This window comes from Saccostrea echinata, unplaced genomic scaffold (genome assembly GCF_033153115.1).
Source record: "Saccostrea echinata isolate AGI-Se365-2 ecotype Australia unplaced genomic scaffold, CSIRO_AGI_Sech_v1 ptg000066l, whole genome shotgun sequence".
Taxonomy (NCBI): Eukaryota; Metazoa; Mollusca; class Bivalvia; order Ostreida; family Ostreidae; genus Saccostrea; species Saccostrea echinata.
The window spans coordinates 1,254,153-1,272,046 of NW_026889815.1; the positions used below are offsets into that span (position 1 = coordinate 1,254,153).

General features: G+C 32.9%; 2 protein-coding genes across 2 annotated transcripts; both read right to left on the reverse strand.

The window, feature by feature from the left end:
- Positions 1-4,842: 4,842 nt before the first annotated feature.
- On the reverse strand, positions 4,843-6,098 carry LOC133176135 (ficolin-1-like; the record flags this gene model as incomplete). The annotated part of the gene is made up of 3 exons (XM_061311296.1): positions 4,843-5,188; positions 5,629-5,793; positions 6,002-6,098. Coding segments are annotated over 3 exons (513 nt in total), but the record flags the coding sequence as incomplete, so codon positions are not given.
- Positions 6,099-6,295: 197 nt separating this feature from the next.
- Positions 6,296-8,580, reverse strand: LOC133176137 (uncharacterized). The gene is made up of 2 exons (XM_061311297.1): positions 8,245-8,580; positions 6,296-6,447 (listed from the first exon to the last, which is right to left on the reverse strand). Exons 1-2 carry the CDS (start codon positions 8,546-8,548, stop codon positions 6,296-6,298), a joined length of 456 nt encoding a protein of 151 aa, XP_061167281.1. The 5' UTR covers positions 8,549-8,580.
- Between the last annotated feature and the right edge of the window lie 9,314 nt (positions 8,581-17,894).

Consider the following 17,894-nt stretch of genomic DNA (forward strand, 5'->3'; position numbering starts at 1 on the left):
CTGCTCTAAAGTGGCGGAGTAAGGAATTGATTTTTACGTCGCAAATCGATTCCCAGTGCGGGACGTGAAGACCGGTCCTTCGGATGAGACCGTATAAACCGAGGTCCCGTGTCGCAGTAGCCGCTGGAACGAATAGATCCCTCATTGCCAATAGCCCTGTGTGCCGAGTATAGGTATAAATTTACAGTCCTCCTCCGCGGCAAGTAGTGGCGTCTCTATATGAGTGAAAAAATTCTCGAGAGGGACTTTAAACAATAAGCAAACAAACGGAAGATTGACATGACAAACACTTTAAAAATTTGACAGGGGGAAAAATGGGACAAAAATATCTTTTGAACATGAAATCTCATATACATGTAAATCCCAAGAGAGGTCACTATGCGTGGGAGTGTAATGGGTTTTCTTAAGGTGTTCCATTTATAGCTTTGATTAGTCTCAGAGTTGTGACAATTGAAGTATATTACCACTGGCAAGTGAATAAATCTCCTGTATGGATTGCTACTGCGTACAAGTCTATTTTGCTGATCTCTGATCATCCTATATCCCCTGCTCTGGAGCAATATATCTCCATCCATCAGATTATTTTGTTTTATTTTATAGTTGAACTGTTCTATTGATCCTTTACAGTGTTGTATTGTACTCAGGTGACCACTTAGACCATTAGGCCTCTTGTTTTAAATCTTTTCATAAATTATTTTATAAACAAAGATTAGGCGTGATTGATAAACCAAACATAAGAAAATATTCAATTGTATGTTAAAAACAAACCAATGTTAACTATTAAGTCAAGCCAATAGATATAATCTCTAAAAATCGATAATTTGCAAATATACTAGTTTATTTGACTTGTACGAAAATAAAGCCGAGCGCATTATCTTAAAACAATGAATTCATATTCTCTGAATACGTTATTATGTTAGAGAAATTAAAAAGACGAACCAATACTAAAGAACCTCTTTAGGAAGTATTAAGTTAATCTTGTTTCATTTTTTTTAAACATCATGTTGGATTTGAAACGACGGTGCACTCCACTCCTTCACATGTATGTGTGTTTTTTTTTTTTCAAAGGTGTTAAACTCGTTAACAAGTAATACTTTGCTTCTTTTCTTGGTTAATGGAATAATTAATTCCAATGAATCGCTCTTGTTATGGTTAAATTGTTAATTTTTATGGATTTTATAAACTATTTCAAAAGGTTCTCTAAGAAAAGTTTTTCTTTTCATGTGGCACGTATTATATTATATTAACTTTAAATCTGCATTCAGCTTAAAGAGATCTATCGACTTACGTAATGCAATTGTGTGTTAGGGGACAAGCAATTCATAGAGGGTAATCGGGAGGTTTTTTCGAATCTGATTTATTATTTCATCCTACAAAGAACAGAATATTAACTTCCAAGATGACCTGTGACAAAATATAGATTTTCCTCACTGGAAAATTTTAACAAGCCAAAAAACAAAGAAAAACTCAAAATATTTCAGATAAAATATTGTAAAGGACGTAATGGAATATCTAAAACATGCAAATCTTCCTCAGCTTTATTCGTCATGACGAACGAGTAAAAAAACATTGATTTTTTTTTAAATCTTCTCCAATATAACTAGGTATCGGATTTCCTTCATTCCCCTACAATATCACTACTAGAGATCAGATTTCCTTTATTCCCGTACAATGTCACTACTAGAGATCAGATTTCCTTTATTCCCGTACAATGTCACTACTAGAGATCAGATTTCCTTTATTTTCCTACAATATCACTACTAGAGATTATATTCAAATTATTAGATGTTGGACATCTTCACAATGTCGAAGTTTTGCGATACCGTTCCTCTTCACAAATCCTTGACAAAAGTCGCTATTTAAAAGTACACATGACGTAATGGTTAATTATAAACCAGCCAATGAGAATATATCTTTGAAATCCGTCGTTTTTCAAGTGGCTCAAAGCCACAGCACATCATCTGTGATTTTAAAGAGAAGGATCTTCCAAAAAATAATCTTCGAAATTTTATTTGAAGTAACTGGTCGCAAATCCTACAATATTGACACTTTCCATTTGAAAGATGTCATATTTGTATACAAAATTTACCTACAATAAAGTCTGTTTTCTGAAAGCTTCCAGTCAAAGACTGGGAACAATTGGAATGGTAGCAAGCCCAACTTTTAAATAGCAACTTTTGTCAAGGGTTTGTTTAGAGATAACACTAAGCCTTGACATTCTGGTTGACGAGTCTCTGAGACTGTCTTGTGTTGTGCGGGCTTTGTATGTCCAGATTATACATAAACATATTCCAGAATGCAGTTGAAATGAAATTCGTTTGGATTATGTAAGCTCCTAAAACTTTCTTTCAAGACTTTTTGGGAAAATAGCATGGACCTGAATTTCTTTCTTGTCTGTTACCTAATAGCATGGACTTAAATTTCTTTCTTGTCAGTTACCTAATAGCATGGACTTAAATTTCTTTCTTGTCAGTTACCTAATAGCATGGACTTAAATTTCTTTCTTGTCAGTTACCTAAATAATAACTTTAATCCGTAAGCATAGGTAATTATTAAATTTCAAATCACACTTTCAAACTATTTAACACAAATTATAGGATCAGGAGTTGTCAGTCCTTGCTATATTTGTCAATTCTTCAAAAAGAACTTTTATTTAAATATCTGTATTAAACTAAATTTGATACCTAGATAAAATTCCTCTATAATTTTCAAATCAAATTGAATTAATATAATCTATTAAAATATTCTATTTCAACATCAGTAATCAAATTTTCATTTGGAAAAGAATAACCTCGTATTCATATCTATGCAAATTAAAGGCCTATGTTTTTAACGCAATGAAACGATTCATATACATGTAGTTTAAAAGAGAACAAGAGCATCCCCTCGCGCCAGGAACTTCACCGGTAATGGCAATGTCTCCATACGAGAGAAAAATTCTCAAGAGGGACGTTAAACAAACATCTAGGCCTAGTAATCAAGGGTACCCAGTACCATATATAAAGCTTAAAATAAGGTAAAGACATTAAAATGTATTGCAACACTAATTAAATTTTAACAAAAGTCAAGATTGATATTTGGGAGAGGGGTCATAACAAGCATACGTGAATGGGCAGTTTCCCTTATTCCTAGCAGAAACATATCACGTATGCTCTAAATTTCATTAATATAACGTATGCTCTAAATTTCATTAATTTTTCTACCTGAGTAAACATTACAGTGCTTTCTTTTATGTTTGACACTAATCGCTCAACTAATGAAAGTGTTACTTCAATTACTTATCTGTCCGCGGACACTTTTAATAACAAAAACGGATTAAGAAAAGCCGAAACAAAGTAAACATTTTCTGTGATGAGGAATTTCGAAGTGTCAAGTTATGTGTATGAAGAATTTATTTCCAAAGATGCCGAAATAAAGAAGAATTCATTTATTTACTCATTGGCTTGATATGACTATTTGATCTTAAGAGACATGCTAATTTAATACAAAGGAAGTGAGAATTAACTTTGTTACCTAGAAATCTAAAGTCTAAATATTCACGAGTAACGACATGTCACTATCAAAAGAACAAAAGATTTTTCTTCAATTAAACTAAAATTGACAAGAAACTGCAAAATTTAGTAACTTCACATTTTGACAATTTAAACTATATTTCCGTTTTCAATAATCAAAAATTATATGTTTCAGCTATATTTCAATTTAAAATCATGAATTAAAAATTCATTTATTTATAACTGTTACATTAAAAGTTTAAATCTAATGTTTAAACTTATCTATAACTATCTCCTTCCTAGATGTTGATACCGCGACGTTCATCAAATTATTTCAGTTACCCAGTGACAGATATGACACTTTTATTTCATACAAACTTTCTCAAGATACGCACAATAATATGACAATACGCAAATACAAAATAGAACTTACAGAAGCGGCTCAATCGAAACGATCCTGATTTTAACCTGTTACATTTACTGGAAGTGAGTATTGTCAACTCATACCTAAAATTGCAGGGTTTGAAGGTAGTAAAAACGCATATTTTAAGAACTATTTCACCGATTAACTTGAAAATGAATAGGGTTCGTCCTTTTACAATGCCACATAAGTATGCGAAGGCTGAGAAATGATAGTGCAAAGGTTTTCTTTAAATCTTGCCCACTAGCTGTAACGGACACGCTAACACACACACACATACGCATAGTAGCGATGCTATATCCCCTCCGCAACTAGTTGCGCGAGGGGATAAGTTACTATGAAAATGAAAAAAAGTGCACAGGAAAGTTTTCAGTATTGGATCTTCATGTAAAATTGTCGATTTAATACTGACCTCCTTCACGCCATAAATGATCAGAAGAGTTCAATGATAGTGTAGGTCTAAATAAACAAAGATCTGAGACAAATATTGCAATATTTATTGATTAGTAGATCAAACAAACTTTAACAAGAACCGTCAATTAAATGCAAATAATTATTAGTGTATTTATCCATGAACTGATCAACATCGTAATGATGCCTAAAAAAGCAACTATCAGGTGACCAGACTACTTAGTTATCCGCTTAATTTGAGAAGAAAGGTCTATATCAAATATTTGAGTAAGGGTTAAGTGCTTGGCAAAAAAGTAACAACTTGAAGAAATATCCGTGTCAATGCTCAATATTGATTAAAAAAAAAAATCTATTAAAATAATTTAAGTATCAGCAATGCAGCAGAAATAAAGACGTATTTCCTTAAATACATCTAAAAACCTTTTTCCACACATACTTAAAATGAACATTTAAAAACTGTAGACATCGTACATATTTAAGGTAAGTACTAATGTAAAGAATGTGTTTAAATCATTAGATACTTGTAATCTTAATGCAAATTACATTCTTTCAAAGACATTTTTGGTAAATTCACCAAGATTTAAATTAAAAAGACTAAAGAAAGCTAAGTGTACTTAACGAGGTTTTATCATCATTTTAGTTTCAATGATATCCATTCCATTCATAAGACCCGGTGACCATGGTTCCCGCCAATTCTCCGAGGCCCAGGGGCCATTAAGGAAGGCGCGATGACAAGCATTGAACCACCAGCCCCCGGCCATGGCTACAGCACAGTTATATCCGCCGCCTTTGTTGTCATTATCTCGGTCTATAGTAGTGAATCCCATTCCGGCGATTACACGATCTGTATTTAACATATTGTCACCTGTTAAAAAAAAGATTGCAATTATTGTTTGTTTTTTTTTAACTCTGAAATTCATTGTATCGATAGGTATGTATCATATACCATTACAGTTTTTATATAGATTCGTAAAAGAAAATCAAGCTTTCAGCAGTGATTCTTTAATCACACTTGTTATCTAACATCTTTATTCACATCGACTCGTTCAATTTGCTAAATGTCGCCAAGAGCAAGCATAAATATTTCCGTAAGATATTACTGCTAATACTAATGGAAAAGAGACTCATCAACACCACAACTATTGAAAACAAAGAATGTTCGTATCTATACCCGAGAGTTAGCAACAGTCATTTATACAAATCAGATCATTATGCTTTCTCGTTTTTTTTTTTTTTTTTGGTTCGTTTTTTTTTTTTTTAATTTTCATCAATTCATGAAATATAAAGAATTATGAGTGTCCGTACCTAGTGTCCCTGTTGCTGGTTCAGCAAGGAAGAGTCTATAGTTGTCGTTTTCATCCGAAACAGAGAACTGGTTATAAATCTCGTATTTTGTATTTACATTATTTCGTGTGAGCGAAACATACAGTGATGGACGATCTTTTGTTAGTTGGTAAATTGCGTCATTTCCTGTAATCAATTGATGGTAATATTGAGTTGATTTTTGAAAATGAGCATGTTTGGTAAAATGTATCCATTGCCCTTTGGACAATGGATTTTAAACAAGTAAAAAGTACAACATCTGAGCATTTCTCTACATTTTTTTTATTAATCATTGAAAAAAAATTGCCTTTAAAAAAAAATGGATAAATCACGTTTAATAATGTTGCTGCCTTACCAATCCAATAATCTGTTTCTGGATTTCCGAACCCATCCTTGTAATCAGCCCAATTCCGGGTAAAGTTAACCGATCCTGTTTTTCGAAATTGTATTGCCTATAAAATATTAAAGAACACTATTACTTTTTAAAGTGTTGTCTCATATTTTTATTTCCTTACGTATTTTTTTTAATCTTGTTTTTTCCATATTATTTAATTATTTTAAAAGATAAAATCTGAAGTAGAAATATCATAAATAAGAATTTAAAAGAGAGAAAACGAAGAAAAGGAACCAAGTTGTAAATAATCTTTAACTAACAGTCCATCCCCCCTCCATTGGTTTCCATGTCACAGAAGACTTTGATAGAACGACAAACAGGACTGTATCTCTCCCAGGGATATATAGTGTACACACCCGACGCTCTATATCCTCTATCGTAAAGGGTTTTACAATCACCAGGTAGATCTGTGAGAATAAATCATTTATTGAAATATTGCAATTCAATTTTGAAAAACCATTTGATAATATATAATACAGTGGACCTCCAGATATCCGGACGCTTCGGTTTCCGGACGATTTTTCATGTGAACGGAATTTTTTAACGTTATGTTGTCTCGTTAATCCGTATCCGGACGTTCTTTTTTTCACCATAAAATGAATGTTTACGTTATATTTTGGTTCATTTATCCGGACGGTATTTTTTAATAGGTCGATAGGTACACACGAGACTCTCGCTTCTCAAACATGTATTTGATACGTATTAATTAAGGAAAATATTTTTATAAGCTATAATTGTTCGTAGTCGGCAAATTTATTTCTTTTACTGTTAGAATATAGTCGGAACATGGTTTTTTGTATTGCTACTTATAAACATGACATCGGAGTTTTTTTTTATGCACATTTTTTTTGTGCGAAAAAACTGATTCTGTGATTTGATGACATTCATAAAATCACTTTTATTATTACACAATCGTTAATTAAAACGATCTTGCTTGGGATGATTTTGATTAGCGTACGTATACATGTGCAGTTAATTTCACATTTAATGATAAGGCATTGATGGGCGTTCATATTAAATAAGACTCTACCGACAGTTTTTTCCCCTACCAGCTCTACAGACACTTTGCTAGGAGAAGTTGATTCATTAGACACTGGGAAGTCGAAATAATTAATGTTTTCAAATAAACAACGTTTCATCCAATGACAATGTAGTTTTTTATTTTATTTAAACAAGTACTTAGTATTAATGTATATAAAAGTATTTAAACAATAAAACAAATTTACTATTGCCAATGGTATGAAAGGCCATATACATGTATAACTAAAATCAAGGCAATTCAGGTATCCGGACGCTTCACATATCCGAACAAATTGACTGGGAACCAAAGTGTCCGGATAAATGAGGCTCCACTGTACAATAATTGAAGTTTCTCTCTTAGGTGCTTCGGGTACACTTATGTGGTTAATTATTTGCAATAAGGTGTTACGTGCATTGAGGGGGTATTGAAGGAATGTAGTTTTCACATACAAGCAATGTAAATATCAACTACAATGTAATAGTCTAAGAGTTCAATGTTTATTCATTTGCTTAAAGATACATAGTAAGTCAGAAAACATTAAATCTTTATGATACTTGTATTATATATTGGAAAAAAAATATGAGTAAAGAGAATTCTTTACATACTCAACTACACTATAAAGTAAGCAAAGAGTACAAAATGTAAGTGCCGGAAAAACAAAGTTTGTATTTTTTGCTTCGTTGTCAAAGTCCATATCAGCGTCACGTGACTTTAAGCGAATAACACTAAAATGTTCCGTCTACCGACATTCTACCTCTTGGGAATTGAGACAAAAGTAACTTATTACTCTTGTCTGCCCACCAGTACAATAAGTAAGAAGGAATATTAAGCAATATTTACGGATAGAAATTATTTTTCTTCATTAAAGTTATTTTTTTAGGTTTCGAAGTCTTTTATTGTGTGAAACTTAATAATAGAAGAAACTGCTTGGGAAATTCAAAAATTCTTATTTTCCCCCTAGATTGTCTATTTTTGCGTTACTATGTCTCTTTCAAGACTTGTTGTTTATGATTATGCAATACGTTTTAAGTATATAGAACTTTTAGAAAAAAAAATATTTTTTGTTAATTCAGTATTAAGTCCGTGAGGTCCTGTTTCATTGAAATAGTAATTATTTACTAAAATCAGGTTCAGGGTTTTATTTTTAATTTGTATCAGATTTTTATTTTAATAGAGTGCTTACCTTGTGGCGTAAGAACGTGGTATCTCCAATAATCTTCAGTAACTGTCATGTCCACTGCGTCACATGACTTCAGAAGGCGACATATTTTAGTCTGACCGTCAAATCCCAAACAAGTACATCCGCAAATACTGCTACACAGAGCAGTACAGTGGCACAGAGAGGGCGAGCTGTGCTCTTCGAGAGGAACGTTGTTAGATACCTTGTTCAGATTGTCCACTTTTTCCACATACATTTGTGAGACCTGAGCATTTGAGATTTTACAGAAAACATTTAAATAGAAAAGAAAGCGTACACACTGAAGCATGCTGATATTTAAGTTCGTACAGCTAACATCTTATGTTTCGCTTTTCAATACATTATGTGTCCCTGGTCACAGAAATTATTAATTACATATTCCTTCACTTCATTTCAAAGAGCACTGGTGAGCAAGAACGATCATCGATTTCTCACGCGTATCCTGAAATTGTGTGTTCCATATTTTCCAGATAACTTTTGTACATAAAATAAAAATTGGAAAAAACGGGTTGCAGCTGATTTTTTTTTTCGTTTTTAAAATCGATATGGAATAAGTTTTCTCTTTAACGAGGTTCGCTCCTGAGCTTTTGTGCAGATTTTTATTTTAACCTATATTTAAAAAAATCTGAGTAATGCTTTAATTCTTACAATAAATTTGGATTCTACAATGCCAAATAAACTATATTCAGTTAAAACTCCATGATTAAATTCCATACCAAAAGCATTAAGTGAGGAACTATATTTTGTGGCGGAAGGTTTTTTTAGAAGAAAATGATCATTTTTTCTCTTTTGAAGTATTTAAAGTATGTTAAGTTTGGATTCCTATTTTTACATGCAGTCTGCACACAGAGTTATTTTGTGCAGTGAACTGTTTTATACTGGTCCTAAATTATATATTTAATAAACTGTCATGAATTCAATCATCATATTTGATAAGTAAATCAAATATATTGTGAGAATCAAGAAAAAAAAATAGCCCTAATTTAAGCTCAAAATTAGCACTTTTTTAGTAATATCTAAAAATTAACATCACAGACCCCCACTTTTAACTTTCTTTTCTGAATATACAAGATACTCTTAACCATTCTTCTTAAATTCAGTAAAATGTCATCACTTTTAAATGAGTTTTTTGCTTGTTAAATTTGTAATGCTAGCAAAATGAAATTTTTTGAGTGCAAAAAGGTCAAATAATTGAATGTGCGGAGTAATTTAAAAAAAAATTTTCGTTGTCAAAAATTTTAATGGGTCTGTTCAAGATGAAATAAAACTGTGTTTGTTCCCATAACTTATTTGAATAAAAAATATCGGAGGAAAAACTTAAAAAGTTGATTTATGTGTAAGACGTTTTTACAGTGCAAAAAGGTCAAACTATATGCTCTGTAGCGCCAAAAGAAGCGCATTGACCCCAGTTTTTTGTTTTGATTTTTAATTAAGCTATGTGTATAAATTCTAAAAATATACTTGATAAAAAATTCTCATTACTTTTAATGTCAGGATCCAACCTCCTTAAAGTAGATGAATTGGTTTTAAATTCGTGATTTATGAAGTGTCAGAGCTAAATTAAAGTAAAACTTTTCTGTGCACAAAAATAATCAATGATAGATGTATGGTTTTGGTATTCCTGAACGAACAAAGTATAGTACGTGTAATACCACAAAAGTGTAAACTCTGCCATTTTCCTTTCGGGTCAGAGTGGTAAGCGGACACACTTCCAGATATTCTATACAGGTGTAACAGGAAGTAGAACTCTTTAGTGTATAAATTACAAAAGTTACCAGCCAACTTGGCTTAAAGGAGTAAACTATCTCCAGTTATCAATGATCAACCCAGGTAAGGGGATTTCTGAACTATGATCAACGCTAAATGAAAACACAGTTGTAAGTTTTATCAATTTAATAAAGTGAGAATTAACCGTTGTAAATGATAACAAATAATAAATAATAATCAAAATTTAACAAACAGAAAAGTCTTTGAAAATTGCACAGGATTAATAGGGCTTTATCAAAAATGTAATTTAATCTGGTAGGTGATTCACAATAATCTCAATAAATTAATAAGTAATTGAAAAATGTAATAGAAAATGGGAGGAATGTGGAAAAACTATGAAAAATAATTTATGTCCCTACTGGGCTTCCATACTTATGAAAGTTGTCAAAAATCCTATAAAATGAATGAATTAGAAAAGTGTAAAAGGAATGAGCTACATCACCCAATATGACTACTATCAACACTCTAGAGTTGAACTGAAAATATCAATGCTAATTCTAGGTTCTAAAAATAACTGACCCAGAAAATAAACAACACCCAAAATAAATAATAAATAGTGGTTCTAGAAAATAAACCTGTTATCTACATATCCCTAGACCAGGCAGGACTTGGAAAGGGAAACTTAATTTACTTTAAATAACCTACATCCTAACCTATCATATAAGTTTATTCTATAAAACCTACATCCTAACCTATCATAAAGTGCTCGCTCAGCACGTGCTAAATGAAACCTATAATGCCATGTACCTTGAGGTTGGCATAAAATCAGAGATAATGAGCCATGAGGCTTATCCCTAACCAAGTGAAGTAAACTGCTCGAACACGGGTTTACATACCCTAGCAAGGTCCAAAATAGAAACCAATGACTATCAAATATCCTAAAGCTAAGTTAACCAATCAGAACACAGCTATCGAAAGTACTACGGAAAAACTGCCAACATGGATGACACTTCCTGTCTAAAAAGTAAAACATGTGGAATGTCAACTCATGTCCTAACTTATAAACGACAAATAATAAAGAGGTTTTACGTAAGTAACAACTGAAAACAAATGATAAATAGAATAATCTGACTGAAATATCAGCAAATACCTGTAAAATATTATTTACGAAACGATGGCTATGAAATAAAAATCTAAACCACTACACAGGAAAATTCGAGGTTTAATGGATACAAGTAATAGCTTTTCAAAAAGCTTGCCTGACTAATCAATCAATAGCTATGGAACGTATGTGCAAGAGAGGTGCTAAACGTTTCCGTCATCAAGGAGCGACATAGTTGCGATACTTCATTATATAAGTGCACAATTGACTTTCTCAAATGTCATAACCAAATACCACAGATTAACGAATATCTAAGATATGCCACTATTTGGTCATTTATTAGTTAGCCCACGGGGTTTCAATACAGCCCCCAGACCCTCTGCCTTTTACTGCGCCCGTCCGTTATGAAATTCCTGGATCCGCCACTGATAATTCTGGGAAAAATAGTTAGATGACTCGTTTTAAAGAAAATCATATTACATGTACTCCCTTACTAGAGGGCGCGCTTCTGAACAGTTTTAACTGGGAAAGTTGACTTGAAGTGTTTGAGACAAAAATGCTTCAAAACTGCTCTAGAAATTAAAATAAATGACCTGTACACTTTATAGCTAGCGCAAAACAAGATACTAATACCCCCCCCCCCCCCGACAAAATTCACGTGATGATGGTCTTATCATATACATGTACATGTATTATGAGTTTAAAATACATCTTTATTTACAGTTTTGAAATTGTTTAGTTTTTCTTTTCAATCGATTTCAGGACCTTTATCATATTCATAATAACGTGCTTTTTATGAAATGAAAACCAGCACAGATCATGTCTTCTTCATTTTGCCGATTCTTTCCTTAAAACTTTACGGGAGTGAAGACCATTCCTCTACTACTGACCTACACTCTTGTCACGGTATTAAAAGGAAACCCTTGTTCATCACAAAGCACGAAGTAATATGCTACTCGCTGACTTTCTAAGCTTTTTTAAAAATCTAACCTTGTAACGTACATTATTAATAAATGTAATATTGAAAGAAAGGCTAGGTGGAAAACAGACTGAATCAAGAAGGGATGTCCCATTTACTAGGTGGAGGGAGTTTGTTTATGATAAGACTAGTCCACTTATGGGATAAATAGTAAGAATAATCAACAGATCCATTGCTTTAGTGTTGCCTGTCCATATTCAATGTGTTCTCTTAAAAAAATGAGATAAAATTTACTGTCAATAAAAAATCTGGAGCCTAAGAATCATGTTAAAAGAATACACTTTATTTATTTCCTTAGAAGTTATCACACCCATTCAATAGAACAACCCAAGAAAAAGGCGCGAAGATAATTTACGTGACATTTGGCGCGAAATGATTGTGTCACCCCTTTCGTAGAAGGCAAATGGACTGATCCAGTATAGTTTAGAAACGCAGAAGAAATGTTACACGGACATGTCTGTACAAAGAATCGCAAAGAATAAACATGTGCATGCAAAAAAAAAAAACTGAAGGAATTAAACACATCATTATTTTGCATCAGTTATATGATTCTTTCTTCTGCAAACTGTATTTGTTTAAATGCAGTGGCAAATTTCCGATGTAAATCAGCTTGCATAAAATTTAGTTCATTTAGAATGATCGCTTAGTTTCGGATCCCTGATATATTAATCCTTATACTGCCTGACGCACGTGGCGTCAGGCAATAACTATGGATGTTTTTTCTGATGACATATGAATATTCAAATTTGAATCTTTAATGAGAGAAGATAGGCAATTTCGATTTCCTTTCTACATTTATTCGGTTTTGCAAAGAGGGAGATTATTTATTGTATCTGAGCATAGAACAGATAAGCCCCTTTGTCCATGATCTCATCGGAATTCGTATGGGAGATTAATTATATTTCCTTCTGGTTGGAATTATTGGTTCTGATTTTAATACAGAATCAATGACTTTTCTCAATAAATGATAAAGAGTCTTAGTCACCATGCATTTAAGACTTACTAATTTTTACAAACGTCCTTGAAATATTCATACTTGTTTTCATGAGTATTTGCCATACATTGCAACTGCTGCAAAATCAATAAAGGTAGCTTAAAATTCATCTCTGTTCCGAATCACTGTGTCAGGAATCTTTTTACATAAAGTTTCCATACAAAGCATATAATCTTCGACATATATCTCTTTCAATAGAATGTTCCTTAGAAATTACATGTAATCAAAGAAGAAAGCTTGTGCTTATTTTTTTTAATTGTTACTGATGACCGTTCATAAAACAGATTGAGAAAATCGCAAAAACACAGGGCAATCGTTAAAATTCGGGAAATATACGGGAATTAATGATACAACACCAAAGTTTTGTATAAAAAATCACACGGATTCGTATTTCTCTTGCTGATGTTGCAACCATATTCTATGTTCAAATTAGTTATTATTTTGTATTTAAATAATTATCTTGCCATTTAAAGTTGTTGGCCAACATGAAATGACTCACAAATTGAAATAAAATTAAACTCCGTAAAAATGTATTTTTCATGCAATATTATACAATGTTTCAATCAGTATTTCTTTTTTCCGATATAAAATAAACTTAGCGGAGTGCATTTTATAACATATACCATTTCTAAGATACGAATTCATAAGCGTAACAAAATTTCACCTCCTTAAATCTATGCGATACTCAGCGGGTTAAGTGTTTGATTGATTGTATGTTGTTTTACGTCCCGTTCGAGAATTTTTCACTCTTATAGAGCATCACCATATACCGGTGAAATTTCAAATTTAGACCTTTACTCGGCACTCAGGGCCATTGAGCAGTGGGGGTTCTTTAGCGTGACAATGCCTACCGTGACACGGGGCCTCGGTTCTTTAGATCTCATTCGAAGGACTCGCAATTTTCACTTCAAAGTGCCTAGCGCCTGGGGAAGGAAAAGCTGCTACCTATTTTTTTTTTTATCGACTTAGGTCAGTTACGTCCGTGATTCGAACACACGACCTTCTGATCACGGAGCGAGCGCTCTGCCGACTGAGCTACCGTGACGGCCGATAAGTTTTTGAGCAGTGACAGTTTATAAAGTGTTACAGTCATATTTTATATGATTTTCAGAATCTATGTATGGTCCAAGACAGATGTAAAGAAAGCTTCCCTCTTCAGATTTAGTAAGATAATGAAATACTTTGGTTCAAATCACAACTTGGCGATGTTTTTTTTCTTATATTTTGATTAGTATTTATTGGAATATTAACATTTTAATTAACCCCTATTTGTTCGTACCAAATTCTTCCTCCAATGTTTGTCACAGACCTTGGTTTTCTGATACAGCGGGTAATTACAGATTAATCTTTAAATCTTTAAAGCTATTAGAGGGTATTATCTGAAAAAAGAAACCGTTGTTTTCTATTTTTACAGAATTCTTACCGGTATGCGTATGAGTTTTTATAATAAATATTGTATATTAAGATGAGATTAAATTTAATATAATTATTTTGTATTTTTTAACAAACTATCATTCTACTGTAAATGAGTATCTGGTTCTTTAAAAATGAAATAAGCAGACTATTAAATGCCATTTAATTAGTTTGCATTTTAAAACAAAAGATGTGTTTGTGAAACACTGATGCCCCCGTATGGCAACTTATGGGAAAGGTTAAATGCAAATCAAATATGTTGGTACCCAAAGTAAGGAATTCCTGTGAAATACGAAAGCCCTAGCAGCAACCATTGAATAGATATTGAAACGGATAAAGTTTTCAAAAGTAAGTCAAACATCAAGGTCATGGTCAAAATTAATGGTGCCCAAGGAAAGGCCTTCTCACAAAAAATACACGTGTGAAATATGAAAGCCGTAGCAACACTCGTTCAAAAGTTGTGACAAAGGTTAAAGTTTTTCCAAAGTAGGTCACACTCTAAGGTCAAGGTCAATGAATTACAGTTGGTATCCAAAGGAAGGCCTTGTCACAAGGAATAGACATGTGAAGTATGAAAGCCCTAGCACCAACCGTTCAAAAGTTTTGGCCAATGTTAAAGTTTTTCAAAAGTAGGTCAAACTCTAAGGTCAATATCAAAGTTGCTGGTATTCCAAGGTCTTGCCACAAAGAATATATATGTGAAATATGAAAGCCCAAGCACAAACCGTTCAAAATTTATGACCAAGGTTAAAGTTTTCCAAAAGTAGGTAGAACTCCAAGGTCAGAGGACCAAAGTTGTTGGTTTCCAAAGGAAGGCCTTGTCACATGGATTACATATGTGAAGTATGAAAGCCCTAGCACCAACCGTTTAAAAGTTATGGACAATGTTAAACTTTTTTTTTCAAAAGAGGTCAAACTCCTAGATCAAGGCCAAAGGGTCAAATTCGTTGATATCCGAAGGAAGGTCTTTTCACAAGAATTACACATGTGAAGTACGAAAGCCCAAGCACCAACCATTCAAACGTTATGGCTAAGGTTAAAGTTTGGTAAATTTTTGCAAAACTGGGTCATACTCCAAGGTCAAATGTGATGGTACCCGAAGAAAGGTCTTGTCACAAGGAATACATATGTGAAATATGAAAGCCATAGCTCCAACCAATCAAAAGTTATGGGCAGTGTTAAAATTTTTGAAATTTAGGTCAAATGGTCAAAGTTGTTTGTTTTCCAAATAAGGTCTTGTCACAAGGAATATCTATTTGAAGTATAAAGCCTTAGCTCCAATTGTTCAAAAGTTATGGCCAAGGTTAAAGTTTTCCAAAAGTAGGTAGAACTCCAAGGTCAAGGTCAGAGGACCAAAGTTGTTGGTATCTTTAGGAAGACCTTGTCACATGGATTACATATGTGAAGTATGAAAGCCCTAGCACCTAACAAAAGTTATGGCCAAGGTTAAAGTTTGGTAAAATTTTGCAAAACTGGGTCAAACTCCAAGGTCAAGGTCAAATATGATGGTACCCAACAAAAAGGTCTTGTCTGAAGAAATACACATGTGAAATATGAAAGCCATAGCTCCAACCAATCAAAAGTTATCGGCAATGTTAAAGTTTTTGCGGACAAACAGACAGCTAGACAGACGGACGGACAGGGCAAAAACTATATACCCCAGAATCTTCGATACGGGGGCATAATATGGATTATTCTACATGAAATATATACCTGGTTCTATGCCGAGTATTTAACTTTCAGTAATATTTTTCAATCATTTCGAATACCTTTGTTAAGGTTCAATATTTTTATCTTAACAGTTAGCACTTGCATTGTTTGTTAGTGTCTATTGGTCTGAATGTAATGGGTAAATTATCATATATTGTAAGGAAACTGAATCAGTAATTTGGAAACATAGTGATAACATAGTTATAAGTTCTGTAAGGATTAATATTTTCCAAAATGATACAACGAAAACATAGTAAGTGTTTAAATGTATGGATACATGTAATGAAGTCTTATGGGACTTTAATTATAAAATTGATATTAAATGAAAGAAAAAGTTAGCAAGCTCACTTACCCCACGCTCCCCCAAAAAACTTGAAAATGCAACACATAATGAATGGCACGGTGCACTTTAAATACTCCGTATAATTCAAAAAGGGGCATTACTTCCCCAAAAAATCATCACATCAGAACTTCGTGTATACAAGGACATTCAAATCTTTGTATATTACAAATTTAATTGGGCTGAAGTTTCTAGATAAATAATGGAATCAAAATTTCTTGGTAATATACAAATCTACACATGTCTGAAATACCTGCAAATTTTCAGGAAATTCAATGCAGGAGTTATGCTGAAAAAACTGTTATTTAAATTCCTCATCAGTGAAACTGATTTCGGTTTGTTAATGAGTGTAAGTCCATGTCCAACGTATGACAATTTACACATTTAAATGATTGATGGAAACAGAATTATGATGTAGTCATATAAATTTGTTTGTATACTGTACTTGTGAAATTATTCAGGGCAAAGCACTCATTTGAGAGGGAGGGGTGGGGGTGAGAACTTTTTGTGTGTGTGTGTGATGATCTCAAAATCAATAGGGCTCTTCTAAGGTCAAAATATTTCAAATAAAATTCGATTACAAAAGCTGATTCCACTGGATTTCCTTATTACCTAACTGGAACGTTTCTTCAATTATAGCTAAAACTCTAAGGGCAAAAATAATGAAATCGGAATTTCCTGGCAATATGCACATCTACAAACTGTGTCCTAAATGTCTGCAAAGTTTGACGAAATTCTGTGCAGCGGTTTAAGAGGAGTTGAGCTGACAAACTGTACATCTCTATATTCAAGACATAGCCAAAAATTTAAGTTGACAAGTGCCGAAATTCCAAGAAAAATAATGGAATCGAATTTCCTGGCAATGTGCACATCTACACACTTTGAAACCTAATACCATAAAACCTATCCTAAGGCCTCGGAGCATATCCACCAAAACGTACATGTAGGTCACAATCTCCTAATTTTGGATTTTCATGGCTTTATTACATATCTTCGAAAGAAGTGTTCTTAGATACCTTGTTTAAATTGTCCACTTTTTTACATACATTAGAGAGAGCTGAGCGTTTTTTTTTTTACAAAAAATTGTAAAATGGAAAAGAAAAAGTATACAGTCAAGCTTGTTGATCTCAATCAAATTTCTATGACTAACGTTTTCACGTTTTAATACGAGGGTCATTCAAAATATTCGTAGATTTTTGTCATAACATAATTTGTTAGCAAACTATATAAGTATAAAGAGGTATAGAAAATTTTTATGCCCCTGGATCGAAAAATCCCGGGGGTATTTTTTTTTTGTCCTGTTTGTCTGTCTGCCTATTATCAACTCTAACCTTGCCCATAACTTTTGATTGATTGGAGCTATGGCTTTCATATTTCACATGTCTATTCC